At 39.1% G+C, this 17348-nt stretch overlaps 1 protein-coding gene across 3 annotated transcripts in view; it reads right to left on the bottom strand.

Moving 5' to 3' along the window:
• INSC (INSC spindle orientation adaptor protein) overlaps nt 1–17348 on the bottom strand; it is a 172744-nt gene that overhangs the window by 63131 nt on the left and 92265 nt on the right. For all 3 annotated transcript variants that reach the window (XM_074273170.1, XM_074273172.1, XM_074273173.1), the window contains one exon: nt 2248–2373. In XM_074273170.1, coding sequence (XP_074129271.1) covers nt 2248–2373 — 126 coding nt within the window. The remainder of the gene's footprint in view (nt 1–2247; nt 2374–17348) is intronic.

Below are 17348 nucleotides of genomic sequence, written 5' to 3' on the forward strand. Positions count from 1 at the left end.
AGCACTCAGGGGTCCAGTGATCCCCAGCTGTTGTGAACTCCACCTTTTAATGAGTGCAGGCCATCATGTATGGCAAGAGTTAAACTGAACAAGGGATCAGGGAAAATTAGTCCCCTAAATCCTATTTAGAGGTACCAGCATATGAACAGAAGGGAGAAAAAAATTCAAACTTGGCTTGGCTGCTCTAAAGCTAATCCTAATTACAGTTATTTATGAGGACTGCTCAGCATTTAGGGCTAATTGCCACAGACACAATAACTTGGGCATAGCATTAATATGCATCAGATTAATTCAATTTTATTGGATTCCAGCACAGAGTGATCTCTAGCCACCCCAGAGAGAGGGCCTATCCACTCACAGTTTTCAGACACTAGAAGGAATATTGTTGATGACACAGAGTTCTCCTGTTTTTATGGGTGCAGGCCTGACTCTGCATCCAATTTGTCTCCTGCATTTCTGTATTAGGGACTGCAAGAAAAAGGGAAGGAGGTAGAAAGAGATGGAACTAAAGATATGTGAGGCAAGAGCAAAAGGATCCCACGTTTTAATGTGTGATATGAGAATGGCAAGGGGAGGGAGGAAGAATCTAGGTGGTCCTAAGGATACAAGGCCAGGCCTGGAATCAGGAAGATTCATTCTCAGGAGTTCAAAATTGATCTCAGACAGTTACTAGCCAAGTAACTTTGGGCAAGTCATTTAACTCTTGTGCCCTCAGTTTCCCCATCTGTAAAATAAACTGGAGAAGGAAATGGCCAACCATTTCCCTTACTCCAGTATCTCTGCCCAGAAAACCTCACATGTTGTCACAAAGAGTCAAAAAATTTACTAAACATTTTTACTGAAAATCTACAGAAAATTATTGAACTGTATTATTGAACAAGGAACTGCCTTCCTTTCTCTTGTGACAAAGAAAAATAATTAAGCACAAGCAACTGACAGGGTGATCTGACATTATATACAATATCGTGCATCCATACTCCCTACCTTTTGAAAAAAAAAAGGAAGATGCACATTTCCTTATTTCTAACCTAAGATTAAGATTTGATGACCTCCATTTCTGATGGGAGTTGGGTAAGAACATTACACAAAGTAGCTCTGATGAGTGCCTTTCAGATGGCATTGGGATAGGTGACCACACCACACACTGTGCCTCATGCCCTTCTTTTCCCCACACCCAAAAGCAGGAGATCCTGAGCTATCCTAATGACAGGGATGGTGGGAAGGCATGTTTGAAATCTAGAGATTGAATGACATCACTCTAAATCCACTTCAGATAATAAATTCATGGAGGAAGCAGCATGGTCCAGTGAGAAAAGCACAAAAGATCTGGATTCAAACCCTATTTTTGGCTACTTACCTTTGGCGGAGTCATGCAATTTCTTTGTGCCTCAGTTTCCTCATTTAGAAAATGAGGGGCTCAGATTGGATGGGCACTAAGGTAGTCCTTTTTAGTTCTAAATCTATAATGCTGGACCATCTTAATTCCCACATCTCTAGGATCCAGCTTTGGATGTCAGTGTCCTGCCTGAAACATGACCTCCATAAGCTATGATCTAACCAGAAAGCAAGACTGTCACACAATGCATTTAATTTTCCCTTTAGATTTAGAAACTGTAATAATAGCATGCTCTTGATTCCTATAAAACTTGAAGTTTACTAAGTCTTTTTACTAACCATGATAATACTATTTATTTCTTAACCCAAAGGTAGGACTTTACATTTATCCTTATTAGATTTTTTTTATTTATTAGAATCAGCCTTTGGTCCCAGATCTTCTCTGAATTCCAACTAATAATCCCTCCCAGCTTTGTGACATGCACAAATGAGATAAGTGGCCATCTCTGCCTTTATCTGATGCATTAATAAACACGTTGTTGTGTTTGCAGACTTGTAAAGACACAGTCCTGTGACCCACCAGAGATCTCCCCTTAGATTATATCCATGTATTATTTATCATACTTTGAATCTGGTGGCTTCCTTAATCCCAAATACACTTAAAGACATTATAATCTAGTCCACATCCCCCTATCTTGTCCACGAGGATATTAGAAGAAATGGTAATATTCCTGCCTAGCCAATGAAAAAAAAAAATAACACCCTAGTGAAGTCAAGAAACAAAATAAGAAGTGTTCAAACCAGACACATGTCAAAAAAGCTACAGATTGTAACAACAGTAGAGGCCTGTTCCAAACCCCACTTTTCTCCTAAACATCTGTTTCTGTCCAGCAGAGCTAAGAGAGAAAGTACCTTCTCCAGTTGGTGAATGCCTTCCTCCACACAGCAAATGGAAGCGAGAGTACGTAATGTCTGGGGATACAGGCATCGGAAACAGTCTTGTCGGCAGATCTTAAAGAGGGCCACAACTCCCCCTTCCTGTAAAGAGATAGAAAAATGGGAGACCAGTTATCCCAAGGGGGGGTTGGATTCATGGTACACACACATACACACACATACACACACACACACACACACACACACACACACACACACACACACATATACCCTAGCAGTCTACACTCAGAATCTCTGGAGCATCTTTAGCTATAAATCTTCTGAGAAACAGATCAAGGACACCCAGAATAAGTGGCAGGGTCAGATCCTCTAACTTTAACCCCAGTTCTTTTTCTCCCATACTATTTCATCCTTTAGAAGGGACAGAAAAGTGAAAGACGGAAGCCAGACGAGGCAACCTTCACAAAACACACTGGAGATAAACAACAAGGAATATGTAGTTAAATCAATATTTTTCAGACAAATATTGATATGTGGTGGGAGACAGGAAGATGGATAATATCACTCTGTTGATGAGAAGGGGAAATCATATGGGATGCCACAGACAAGGCAAGTCATCATCTCGTAGTTTCTTATTTTAACTAATTATGCTTACTAACTAGGATCTAAGTTCAGTTCTTATCGATTCCACTAAAGGAACCTCCAATACTGTCAGTATCTTTTAAATATTAGCACCTTAAGGCAAAGTTTCTATGATCCAACCTTGGTTATGGCACATAGGGAAGCCATTAAAAAGTTGGTGGAGGAGAAAGAGACATATCGTTGTCGACATATTAGACATAATGGCAGCCTCCCAGTCATAATTGCTCAAAAGACACAATATTCATAAATGTTGTAAGCACTTAATAAATGCTTGTTTCTTTCCTTCTCTCCTCTTGTCACAAAGAAATACACTGCAATTAAAATTTTAATAGACTTGGGTCATATACAGCAATATTTCCCAGGACTAAACAAAACCCACGGTTCAAACCAATTACAACATCCAATAAGTCAGAAAAGCAGAGTTTGCAGAGCCCTAGGCTGTGATTTAGTTGAACCCGAGGGGACAAGTCTTGGCTCTGCTACTGTGTGACCTCTAGATTTCAGTTGGCTTCGAGGTAAAAATTGAGGATTGGATGAGAAGGACTCCAAGAATTCATCCAGCTCTGACAATCTATGATGAAATACAGACTTCAAAGGGGCAGCAAAAGTCAAGGAAGGCATTGTCTTTTTGCCCTCCCATTCTTGAAACCAACTTAGCCCACTTCTAAAATTCTTGCCACCAAGGGACTCTGACCCACAATCATACAACCATATAAAACATACTGCTTTATAGGCAAAGCAATTAACAGCAACTCCTCCATTTCTTACAGCTGCCAAACCTAAGTGTAGTTCAGGGAGTAAGGATTATAAATCACTGTAACTCCCTGTCTACCTCTCCCTGTTTCTGCCTGGAATTTAAGAAAAGGAATGGAGATGGGAAGGATACAGAGATCTACCCTCAGTGAATCTCCATCCTAACCCAGCTAATTCTGACTCAGTCCACCTGGACTTCAAAAAGGGTGACTCTGATCAATTTTGAAGCAGCCAAGCAAAGTCAGAGAGGCAGCATGATGTTGCATAAATGATCCTAAACTGGAAATCAGATGTGTATTTTATTCTGAAACTAATCATGCCTGTGGAATCGAACAAGTTTTTTCCTCTCTTTGGAGCTTCTCTGCAAGATAAGGGGGCTCTTTAAAGGACTTCAGATTTAGATCATCTCATTCAGTCTCTCCATGTTTTTTCAGAGGGGGAGCTGGGTCCTAGAGAGACCCTAGATCACATAAGGAGTACTAGGAGAGCTAGAATTTTAATCTGCTTCTTGACTCTTTTTGATTCTCTGAGTCTAATAATTATAACTTGCATGTCTAGAAGGTTCACAAAACAATTCTATGAGGGAGGGAATGCAAGTATTATGAATCTTATTTCACAGAACAGGAGAAAAAAAGCTTAGATGGGGAAAATTATTTACTTAATCAAAGATCTGAATTCATTTCTCCAGAATTCCAGTCCTTTTTATGCTGTGTCAATGATGTTTAACCCTCAACTTGATTTCCTTCCAAATCTTTTTACACTACTAACTTGAAGGTTCCTTGGTGACATGTGGTCTCCTTGAGTGGACTTAGGCTGGGCTTCAGATAAGACCATCAGATCTGTGTCAGTTTCCTACATGAGGCCATCCAATCTCTCATCACCTCACATGGAGTATCCCATCCTTGTTCCTTGCAATGGGAATCCAAGGGGATCTCCTGACTTTCATTCCTTTCTATCACATATTTCCATTGTCCAAAGCACAATTGTATAATGTACTCTTTCTATGTCAAAAAAGGATTACAAGTATCTTCTAAAAAGCTATTACCAGTCCATCTACCTGACCCAGACTAGGCAGACCAATGTGTGGGTATTCCAAGAAAACTTAAATTATGAACTTCTTTGATGATTCAAGCCAGTTTCAATAAACTTGTGATGGAGAAAGTCTTTTGCATCCAAAAAGAAAAGTGGGGGACAGAATGTGAATCACAACATAGTATTTTCACCTTTTTGTGGTTGCTTATTTGTTTTTTTCTTTATCAATTTTTTTCCTTTTTTGATCTGATTATTATTTATGCAGCAAGATAATTGTGGAAATATGTCTAGAAGAATTGAACATGTTTAACCTCTATTTGATTACTTGATGTCTAGGGGAGAGATGCGGGAAAGGGAGGGAGAAAAATTTGGAACACAAGGTTTTACAAGACAGTTGAAAATTACTTTTGCAGGTATTTTGAAAAGTAAAAGCTGTTAATTTTTTTAAAAAGAAAATAAAGTAAAATAACTATGTAATATAAAAAATTATGAAATTCTTGACAAGCCTCATCTAGAATAAGGACAGTGACTAATAGGCAGCTAGCTGAAAAATGGAGCGAGTACTGGGCTGGGAATCTCAGGAAAACCTAACTTCAAATCCAGTCTCAGATACTTACTAGTTGTATGATCCTAGAGAATTCACTTAATTTCACTTGTCCTCAATTTCCTCATCTATAAAATGGGGATAATAATAGCATCTCTCACTCATAGTTGTTGTAAGGATCGAATGACATTTACAAAGCATTTTTGTAAATTCCTGGCATATAGTAGGCACTTAATAAATGCTTGTTCCCTTCTTTCTCTCTTCTCTAATAAACATGGGGTCCATAAATATAGGCTCATTAAACACTTAAGTAGGCATAGTCTATTATAGGAAAGGTATGATGGCTTCTATAAAGGGGAACCGAATCTTAGCTCTTTAAGGAGATAAATGAGCCTGAGGATGGGGGGAAATCAACAAACAGATTTTATTTTCACAAGGCAATAATCTCCAGGAGCTGAATTCCGAAGAAATGGTTTCATTTTTTGTAGAAAGCTGCTTAAAACTGGGTAATTTAAGGTGAAGTTCTGGATGAAGGACCAATAAGTTGCCAAGCAGTTGTTGTACTAATCTTACGCACCATTTTTCCAAAGGGATCTGTAAGAATCAGAATCCTAAGAAGGGCAAGTTTGATTGACACCCTTCCAGAGAGTGAAATAGTGAACTCATGAAGTAAAAGCATAGGGAAAGGCATGTAAATATGTTATAAAAGAGGCAGATTAGCTTCAGTGTAAAGAGTCACAAATGATGCCCTTAGAGTAAAATAACCTGATTTTTACTTTTATGCCATAAGCTTTCAACGATGACAAAGGAAAAATGTCTTGGGGTAAAGATGGTACCATGATAGGATCCAAAGAAAATCTGCTCTTTCTAGGCACTCAGTGGCACAGTGGATGGAAGGTTGGGTTTGGGGGACTTCTTGTCATCACAACTTTTCTCGACCCCATTTGGTACTTTCTTGGCAGAGATACTGGAGTGATTTGCCATTTTTTCTCCACATCATTTTACAGATAAGGAAACAGAGACAAACATGGTTAAATGACCTGCTCAGAGTCACACAGCTAGGCCAGATTTAAACTCATTAAGGTGAGTTTTCCTGAATTCCAAGCCCAGAACTCCACTCACTGATTGATGTATCTACCCCCACTTCCCTCAACACCGCAGTACCAGGTGTACTCCTGAGCTGCAGACATTCTAAAGGAGATTTCTTCTATGTTTCTAGATGTTACCTTGCCCAACCTACTAGAAAAAGTTCTTGCTGCTCCTTCTCCCTTCCCTGACAGCTTTTTAGCCCATCTTCCCTTCCAACATTATTTCTCCTAGAGTATGAATGATGTTATTTTCCTCTCCTTTGGCCCAAATACCATAACACTTTCTCTGGGAGGAGAAGGGCTCGCTAACCACCCTTCTGATCATTAACACAGCTCTTACTCTCATGTGCTATTGCATCCCTGGAGGGAAGACTTCTTGGCCCAGTGGCATGTGGTTGGGATAATTGTAAGGAGGCAGACAACTGGAACACCCTCTCTGAAAGCCCAGTGCTACTAGGATGTCAAGAAAGCTCAAAAGAGGGCAATTAGTGTCACCCACCTAGGTTAGTTAGTTAAGCAATTGGATCAGTTAGAAAACAGGAGAGAGAGAGGAGGGCAGGGGAAACAGATAATGGGTCAGGAAAAGAAGGGAATGACCAGCAAAGTGGTAGAAGGATGTGGAAAGAATGAGAGCAGCCAAAACAGAGGGGAAATCAAATTACTTAGGACAGAAATGGTCCCTAACTGGCACAAGGTCCCACCAGTCACTCTCTGACCTAAGCAAGAAATTGGGTTGCAGATTATTGGAATCAAAGTCTATGAAGTCCAAAATATCAATTAAATCACAAAATGATTCAATTTTATAAAAGGAAAGAAGGACTAGTTATGATGTAATAGGAAAAAATAGTGAATTTTAATCTGAGGATCTTGGGAAAGCCCTTTGATCTCTCTGGACCTCAGAATTTCCCCACTGTAACTTATGGGAATTGTATAGATCTTTAAGTTCTGTAGATATCAATCAATATTAAGAACCTACTGGATGCTAGACATCATGGTAGGTGCTGAGAATAAAAGTTTAAAAAAACAAAACAATTTCCACTCACAAGATATTTGGATTCTGATGTGAAATACAATATATACATATATAAATATATTCGACATAAATATAAAATTAATAAATACATATATATAAAGTAGATATTAGGCAAGTTTACAAGAGAGGACACTAGTAGGTGAAAGCATCAAGAAAGTCTTCATGAGGAAGATAGTGATTAAATGTCATCTTAAAGGAAGGGAGGGACTCCAGAAAGTATAGAGGTAAGAATGAAGAGCATTCAAAGTCTAGAACACAGCCAAGGCAAAAGTATGGAGATGGATCCTTGTGTGAACAGAGAGAAGGTCATTTGTCTAGATTGCCATATGTGAGAGAGGTGTCCCTATTATCCATTGAGACTAAAAGCATACATGTGGGCCAGGTTGTGAAGGGCTTCAAACACTAAGCAGAGTTTCTTTTGCTTGGGTTTGGCTTTTAATATTAGAGTAAATTAAAAAAAACACTAAAGGAATAGATTTGCACTTGGCAGGTTGGTCAGAGTGTAGAGGTGAGAGACTTGAGACAGGAAGATCAGTTGGAAGGCCATTTTAATAAGCCAGGCAAGAGGTAATAAGGGCATGAATTAAGATTATGACTGTGTAGGTGGGGAGAAGAGTCAGATTATAAAAGAGATTGTGAAGTTAAATAGAAAGATTTGCATTGTTGATCAGAGAAATGCAAATTAAGACAACTCTGGGGCACCACTACACACCTCTCAGATTGGTTAAGATAATAGGAAAAGATAATGATAAATATTGGAGGGGATGTGGAAAAACTGGAATACTAATACATTGTTGGTGGAGTTGTGAACTGATCTAACCTCTCTGGAGAGCAATTTGAAGCTATGCTCAAAAGGTTATCAAACTGTGCATACCCTTTGATCCAGCAGTGTCTCTACTGAATCTGTATCCAAAAGAGATCATAAAAAAGAAAAAAGAATTCACATGTGCAAGAATATTTGTGGCAGCCCTCTTTGTAGTGGCCAGAAACTGGAAACTGAGCGGATGCCCATCAGCTGAGGAACGGCTGAAAAAATTGTGGAACATTATTGTTCTATAAGAAACAGTCAGCAGGATGATTTCAGAAAGGCCTGGGGAGACTTACATGAACCGAAGCTAAGTGAAGTGAGCAGGACCAGGAGGTCATTGTACACTGCAACAACAAAATTATGTGATGACCAATTGTTATGTATGTGGCTCTTTTCAACAATAAGATGACCCAGGCCAGTTTTGATAGACTTGTGATGGAGAGAGCCATCTGCACCCAGAGAGAGGACTGTGGGGACTGAGTGTGGATCACAACATAGTATTTTCACCTTTTTTTAGCCATTATTTACTTATATTTTATTTTCTTTCACATTTTTTTCTTTTTGATCTGATTTTTCTTATGCAGCATGATATTTGTGGAAATATGTATGGAAGAATTGCACATGCTTAACATATTGGATTACTTGCTGTCTGGAGGAGGGGAGGGAGTAATGAAGGGAGAAAATTTTAGAACACAAGATTTTGCAAGGGTAAATGTTGAAAACTATGCATGCATTTTGAAAATAAACAGTTTTAATCAAAAACAAAAAAAGAAAGATTTGCTAATGAATTGGATGTGTAGGGCAGGGAAGAGTAAGAGTAGTCAAAGACAACATCATGTTTGTAAATCTTGGAGATTGGAAGAGTACTATAAATAGAAAGAAGGAAGTTTGGAAGAGGGGAGGAGAAAGAAAATTGAGCTGGAAAGATCATGCCTTGTCCCACTTGGTATCAGCCTTAATCACTGAATGGTACAACCTCAGTCAAACTGAGATCTGTTAAGGACCTTAGCTTAAAAAGGCCCAGGTCTCCCATTTCATCCAGGGCCATCTCCAGTTCTGATATCTATCTGGCCACTGGACTCAGAAGGCTCTGGAGGAGAAAGTGAGGCAGGCGACCTTGCACAGCCTTCCCTCACTGAAATCCAGTTCACTTTTTTTTATCAGAGCATCACCTCCCTGATGTCATGGAAGTCAAAACAACAGCCCAAAGTCAGCCTAGGGCTGGAACTTAAGTCTGTTGACTCTCAAGTTCACTCAGAGGCTATCACACCAAGCTTCCTACTCTCCTCAATTTTCTACAGAAGCTTCTGCAATAAGCTGGCTATCAGCGATAAATGGCTGCCAGGAATTGGCCATTATAGGCAACGAAGCAGAACAATTATCTAAAGATAGCTAAGCATATGCTTTGCTGAAGTTCTCTCCTTTATTCTTTCCTGTTAAGAGGAGACAACTGGGATCGATTTCGAGACTATTAGAGTCCATTCACCCTAGTCCCAGATGACTAAAGTTCTGAGGACTGTACCTCACATAGAGTAGGTGTCCAACAAACGTGGAAACCTTACCAACTGTAGACTCCTTGAGGGAAGGAAGAGTGCTACTTTTCATTTGTTTATTCCTATTATAAAGCAAAGATCCATAAACACAATGGGAGTTTAAATAAAAATTGATAAATGGTTAAAGGATATGAACAGGCAATTTTCAAATGAAGTAATCAAAGCTATTTATAGTCACATAAAAATTCTACTACTGATTAGGGAAAATTGTTAGGATTACTAAGTGAGAACTGAGGTTGTCTGGATAGTTACAAGGTGAGAACTCAGGTTGACTTGATAGAGGGGGCAAGCTCATTGGCTGAGGTGGTTCTTCCCAGAAGCCCTTGCATTATCCCACGCCCATTCTCTGGGAGAATAAAAGAGAGGACAGCACTGGGCGCAGAGCAGATCGGCCTGAAGAAGGATAAGAGTTGGAGGAGATTCAGAGCCAGGATTCAAGAGGAAGACTCTCTGCATTACATCAGGCCTGACGGGGCTCTCTGCAGGAAGGGAAGTCACTTCTAAGGACAAGAGTTAACAGCAACTGCCTGGGGACAACGGTTCTTTTACAGGAAGAAGAATCTGTCGGAGAGATTTGAGTAGACACAGCAGATCTCTTCCCAGAGAGCGATCCGGCAACTTCTAGAGACGACAGCTCGTTACAATTGGCGCCCAACGTGGGGCAAGGACATTTGCTTATCCTGACAAGAAGAGCTAGACCAGACCTTCGCACTAACCAACCATTGTCTCTATCAATTCCACTGACTTAGCATCTTGTAAGAATCCTTGTTTCAAATTTAGAGTTCTGGCCCATAAGAATAAACAATAACAACAGCAAAGAAAATATAGAGGCAAGGGTTAAACCCACAAGATAGTCTGAATCCATATTCAATTCAACTCAGTAAGCAAGAGATTTTGCTAGTTACCTAAAATTTAAGCAGAAGGGCCTCATGTAACCACAATGTTCCTTAATGTAATCTGAACAATATTAAAATGAAGCTGGGAAATATTTATAATTTATAATTTTACAGATAATTCTTTCTTCCAAATCCTACTTCTGAGAGTGTCCATATACAAGGACCTAAGAAAACTCTCAAAATAATCCTTAAATCAAAGTTTTCTTTGAAAAAGAGCTTTCAGATCATATTTTGCTTAATCTATGTAGAAATTATGACCTTTTGTCAAGGGTTATGAACTTCCATCTAATCTGCTTTTATGTGGAAGATACATATACTTCATTTTCTATCTTATGACCCAAGCTTCATATTGCCTATTATTTGGGAGCCAAAGAAGCCATTGAAAGATGGAGAGGTTTGAACTCTGAACATCAATAGCCTATGAAACTTCAGATGTACCTCATTAAGAGAATGATTGAGGTATTCTGAATTACTATCCTAATTTATCCCTATTTTCTGGGGTATTCTCCAGAAGGCTTAGGATAAAGAATGAGATTGTTGTAACTTTCAGCACAGTTCTTATTTTCCCTCTGTTGAATTTGGGGCTTGGTCCCTATTTATTACCCTTGCTTATCAGTTTGGATCTGTTTTGAAACTTGCATTTGCTATATCATTAGTGGACTGTTAGGTCTCAAAATTCTATTCCCTTTCCCTTAACTGCTATCTGTGAAAACCAGGCTTTCTAGTATCCATAGTCCTTTCATTTTTTTCTTTAGTAAAACTCACAGGGGGCAGCTAGGTGGCGCAGTGGATAGAGCACCAGCCTTGAATTCAGGAGGACCTGAGTTCAAATCTGGCCTCAGACACTTAATACTTCTTAGCTGTGTGACCCTGGGCAAGTCACTTAACCCCAGCCTCAGAAAAACAAACAAACAAAAAACAAAACTCACATGCATCCCATACTTTTGGCACTTGACTTTTTTATTTAACAAATGACACATTCCAAAACTCATTTCCTCCAGGCAGTTAACCTATCTGGTCCCTTCCATTCACCACTTTCTGGATCTCTCCACATCACCTGGCGATTATCTAAGGACAGTGGAGCTGCTCGCACTGGACACTGCCCTTCTGGTGGGTTATAAAACCTGTCTGCTGGAGCCAGTGCATCTTTGTCAAAAATTAGAAAATTAATGGTATAGAGAACTAAATTTAGAAGTTCCCTAGGGCTACCTGTGGCTATATTACAGATAATTACATAAATGACCAGACCTTCACAATTTGGCGCCCGAACAGGGACAGACACAGTCCTGATTCCAGTGGAAAAGCTTCCAATCTAGATCTCAGTCTCTCTGACCCAGAACCGTGAGTAACGAGGAAACTTTGTTAAACATTAAGTGAGCGTGCTAATAGATAAATAAGGAACTTAACTTGTTAAGGGCTAAACCAGGAATCTCTTATAGCTGAAATGGGGCAGATGTTAGCTATATTCAATCCCTGGACCTCAGCCGACTCAACCTCAGCCCCAGACGCAACCTCAGCTCCATTCAGGAGTGGTACTATAGAGAGTATAATCAAGATAATTGAGGAGCAGAGTTTACTTGTAACCTGGGTACAGATTGCTAAACTCTTGGCTGCATTAAGACGCACATCCCCTTGGTTCTTAGAGGAAGAAAAGATAGATGTAGATAAATGGAAGCTAGTGGGATATGAAATGAAAGAATTTCAAGCAAAAAATGGGCCTCGTTCAATTTCTGCAGAAGTATTTTATATCTACAACATAGTTCAATTAGCCTTAAACTATCAAGCAAGTTGTAGGAGAAGGAAAAGTTCTAAAAATGAACAGAGGAGGAAGTGTGAGGAAAAAAGGAAAGATCAAGATCTTTCCCTAGAGCAAGAGGATTTAAATGAGGAATTATGGTATGATTCTCTTGAAGAAGCTTCAACCCTGCCTAGAGAACAGATTATTGACAGGCCCACATCAACCCCACCTTCAGAGATGGAGGAAGAAAGAGGGGAAGAGGCAGAAACACAAACAGAATTGCCTGTGAAGAAGCCTAAGCCTATGACAAGATTAGAAAAAGCATTGGTTAAAGCTAAGAGAGAAGGACAGGATATAAGTGATTTTATACATGCATATCCTGTGATTGAAAATACTGACTCTGTAGGTAAAAAAAGGAGAAGATATGCACCTTTAGATTTGAATACAATTAAGGATTTGAAAAAAGGTTGTACCCTTTATGGGGCTACATCAGCTTATGTCAAAATGTTACTAGATGGTTTGTCTTATGAAGTCCTAACCCCGAATGATTGGAAATCCATAGCAAGGATATGCCTGGAACCTGGAGAAAATTTATTATGGCTTTCGGAATTTCATGAATTATGTAGAATTCAAGTCAGATGCAATTTGGAAATAGGAGTTAACACACAATTCACTTTTGAGCACTTGGCTGGTGAAGGTCGGTATGGAGAGAATTCAGAACAGACTAATTATACCATGACAATATATGAGCAAATTGCTAAGGCTGCAATAAAAGCTTGGGGTGTCCTTCCTGGACAGAAAGATCGTGGAGAGGCTTTCACTAAAATACAGCAAGGTCCCAATGAACCTTTTGCAGATTTTGTGGGACGTTTGCAAACTGCTGTCAAAAGAACTATTGGAGAAAATTCAGCTACAGAAATAATGACCAGACATCTGGCTAAGGAAAATGCCAATGAGATTTGCAAAAGAATTATATGGGGATTAGACAAAGATGCTCCTTTAGAGGAGATCATAAGACGCTGTGCTACAGTGGGAACAAATGCTTTTTACACTCGGACAATGATGAATGTGGAAAGACAGGGTCCCTCCTGGCAAGGGCCTTCTAGAGAAACTCGGCGATGTTTTCAATGTGGAAAAATTGGACATCTAAGAGCTCAGTGTAGGTATGGAGATATAGTGAGAAGACAGGGTGAGAGAAGACCTAAAACCCCATGTCCAAAATGCAACAGAGGACTCCATTGGGCATCAGAGTGTAGAATAATTCAGGGAAATGGGATGAGGGGCCCAGGTCCAGGGCCCCAGACAAAAAAGACGTGGGGTATGATGGCAGCTAATGCTACACCCAAAGAACCTTTAGAAGGCCAGGACTCTGATTTAATCAACCAGCAGAAAAGCAATCACATGGCAGAAAGGGATTACCCAATCAGTCAGTCAAAAGGCAATCAGATTGCAAAAATGGATTACACTTGGGGAGAATACAGGCCTTTTAAACCAACAGGGCTGTGCCCAGTGCAAACAACTCCAATGTAATTGTCAGATGATGAGAAGAGATTTAGAAAGTGATAAATAGAAGGAAATTAGATAGGTTAACTGCCTGGGGGAGAGGGTTTGCTTGTATTTCTTCAGCAGGAGAAGGAATCAGATGGGTGCCAACGAGTCATATTCGCCTTGTCCATCAGAGAGAGACAGAAAAAGAGAAAGACCTCAAAATAAAGGAGAAGATCTAAGAAACATCTGACACTGAAAGAGCATGGATAATAAGAAGACTGTTAAAGAACTTTAAAACCAGCAGGAATCATTGGACTTCCTCACACAAGATGAGACTAATGGACAATGGACTTATGGACATTTATAAATTTTCAATTTATGATTATGTTATATACTTCTAGCATGTGTTATGTTACTATGTTACTATATGCTTATGTAATTTATGTAATTATCTGTAATACTTCCCATATTGATGGATTTATGTTTCAAGGTCATGACTGTCCTATGTTCTAAGTCAAAAGAAAGGGGGAGATGTTAGGATTACTAAGTGAGAACTGAGGTTGTCTGGATAGTTACAAGGTGAGAACTCAGGTTGACTTGATAGAGGGGGCAAGCTCATTGGCTGAGGTGGTTCTTCCCAGAAGCCCTTGCATTATCCCACGCCCATTCTCTGGGAGAATAAAAGAGAGGACAGCACTGGGCGCAGAGCAGATCGGCCTGAAGAAGGATAAGAGTTGGAGGAGATTCAGAGCCAGGATTCAAGAGGAAGACTCTCTGCATTACATCAGGCCTGACGGGGCTCTCTGCAGGAAGGGAAGTCACTTCTAAGGACAAGAGTTAACAGCAACTGCCTGGGGACAACGGTTCTTTTACAGGAAGAAGAATCTGTCGGAGAGATTTGAGTAGACACAGCAGATCTCTTCCCAGAGAGCGATCCGGCAACTTCTAGAGACGACAGCTCGTTACAGAAAATAACTTAAAATAACTCTGAGCTACCACCCCACACCTATCAGATTGCAGAAAAATGACAAACGTTGGAGGGATGTGGGAAAATGGAGACATCAATACACTGTTGGTGAAGCTGTATACTGATTCAACTATTCTGTAGAATAACTTGAAACTACAACCAAAGCACTATAAAACCATGCATACCTTTGACCAAGTAATATCACTACTAGATCTGTATCGCAAAGAGATTTTTTTTAAAAAAAAGAAATGTTACAAAAACATTTAAAGATGCTTTTTACTAATGACAAAAAAATGCAAATTGTGGAGATGTCTATCAGGGAATGACCAAACAAATTGTATATGGAATACTGTTGTGCTATAAGAAATGATAAGCAATATGCTATCAGAAAAATCTGGAAAGACTTAAATAAACTGATGCAAGATGAAATGAACAGAATCAAGAAAACATTGTACACAGTTACATCAATATTACTGTTGATGATGATCAACTGTGAATAATTTAATTATTCTCAACTAAGCAATGACAGGACAATTCTGAAGGATTTATGATGAAAAATGCTAATTGATCTCCAGAAAAAGAACTGATAAAGTCTGAATGCGGATCAAAGTTTACCTTTTCTTTACCTTCTTTATTTTTCTTGGGATATTTTCTATGTTTTTTTTCACGACATGACTAGCATGTAAGTAGATTTTATATGACTGCATGTGTATAACCTATAAATTGCCTGTCTTCTCAATGTGGAGGAAGAAAAAGGAGAGAAAGAGAGGAAAAGAATTTGGAACTCAAAAAAATTTTAAATAAATGTTAATATTGTTTTTGCATATAATCAGGGAAAATAAACTATTAAATTATATTTTTAAATAAATAGACATTGAATTGAACTGAATGTTTGCTGATTTGTTGACAGAAAGGTAAACAGAGTGAAAGAAAACCCCTGTATCCTTAACTCTACATGCTGGATGAAGTTAGGTAAGACATTTAACATCTCTCATCCTCCTCTCACAACTCCCTTCCATCTTCCTTCTTGACTTTCCAGGTATTTCTGAGCCAATTAATGAGCTAATATAGAGACTGTTGTATTTTTTAAAATCCAGGTAGAAAAATGGAAGTATTTTGCCATGTCCAAAGTGAACTCAGGGACAGAAGCAAGGAGAAAAGATGATTTTTGAGTTCCTTCCAGCCAACCTTATCTGTGAGGAGTGCCCAGCTGATTACTTATCACATTTTTTTAAAAACATAATATATTTGGAATAGATAATGAACCAAGCTTTGCCAAGGTTCAGGAGGTATAGACATCATTTATGTAAGAGCATCTCTCTGGCTCAGGAACTGCTTAACCCAGCACAATAAAAACTAAGTATTGGAATGAACTTGGCATTGGAGCTCAATTGCATTCTTCACCAAGATGATCAGAAATGATCTTGCTAGCAGCATTTCCAGCTACTGCTTCCTTATGGCATCTCTGTGCCTCAAAATCCAAGAGAGTCTGGCCTTGGGACATATGTCCATTCCTTGAGACAAATAACTCCAGTCCTGATTGACAGCTCCCTTTCCTCTGGGCAAGACCCTGCTCAGTTAAAATCAAGGATCCTCGTGTCCCCAACTTGGAATAGAGTGGAGAAGGGGAAGGTGATGTTACTAAGTAAAGGCAGTCACATAGGAATGGGGCTGGGAATTTCCCTGAAACAGCAGAATACAGCCTTTGGCAATGGCAGATTTAATTATATAGAAAGCTAGCTCCAGGCCTAGAGTCAAATGATATGAATTACTTGGCTGAATTCAATATGAGCTGACATGAACTTGGAAAGGGCCATTCTCCAGGGCTTGTATCCTAGGATGGAAGGTAAGAGAAGGAAGAATCTGTGGAAACCCAAAGGAAGTATCCAGAAGAATCGGGAATGGCCTTCTCTCAATTGTCCTAAAGAAGGGATAAAGTTTATAAGTTATCACATCCTGGAGAGACATTATAATCTAATGGGAGAAATCCTGGATAAGGGATCCAGAGACCCCGATCGATATTCTGTTTACGCTGATTATCAGCTGTTATATTATCTCTTAATAAAATAACCACTTCAAGTTAGGAGATAGTATGGGTACTGTAGAAAATAATTGTTTCCATAATATTACTTTCAAGGGTGACCTTGAGCAGATCATATAACCCCATCTGGTCTCAGTTTCCACATTTGTAGAGAGGGTCTGATCTAGATAGCCTCTGATGCCTCTTCCCTCCCTAAGCCCGTGATCCCACATCCTCTCTTGTCCTAATTTTTCTTATCTGTAAAACTGGAATAACACTATTCCTGCTACAATGTTCCAGAGCTCAAATGAGATAACATCTATAAAAGTGTTCTATAAACTATACATTTTTTAAAATAAAAAAAATTTTTAAATAAACAAACTAATAAACAAGCTAGATTCCTACAAAATATTATTATAAACTGACGACTCTTTCTGTGTCTCCTTTGCTGGATCTCATCCACATCATGTCTACTAACCATAAGGGTCTCCCCCCGAATATGTAAAAAGTTCTTTGGTCCTAATATATATAATTCTTATTCATATATCACTAAC

This window comes from Sminthopsis crassicaudata, chromosome 6 (genome assembly GCF_048593235.1).
Source record: "Sminthopsis crassicaudata isolate SCR6 chromosome 6, ASM4859323v1, whole genome shotgun sequence".
Classification (NCBI taxonomy): Eukaryota; Metazoa; Chordata; class Mammalia; order Dasyuromorphia; family Dasyuridae; genus Sminthopsis; species Sminthopsis crassicaudata.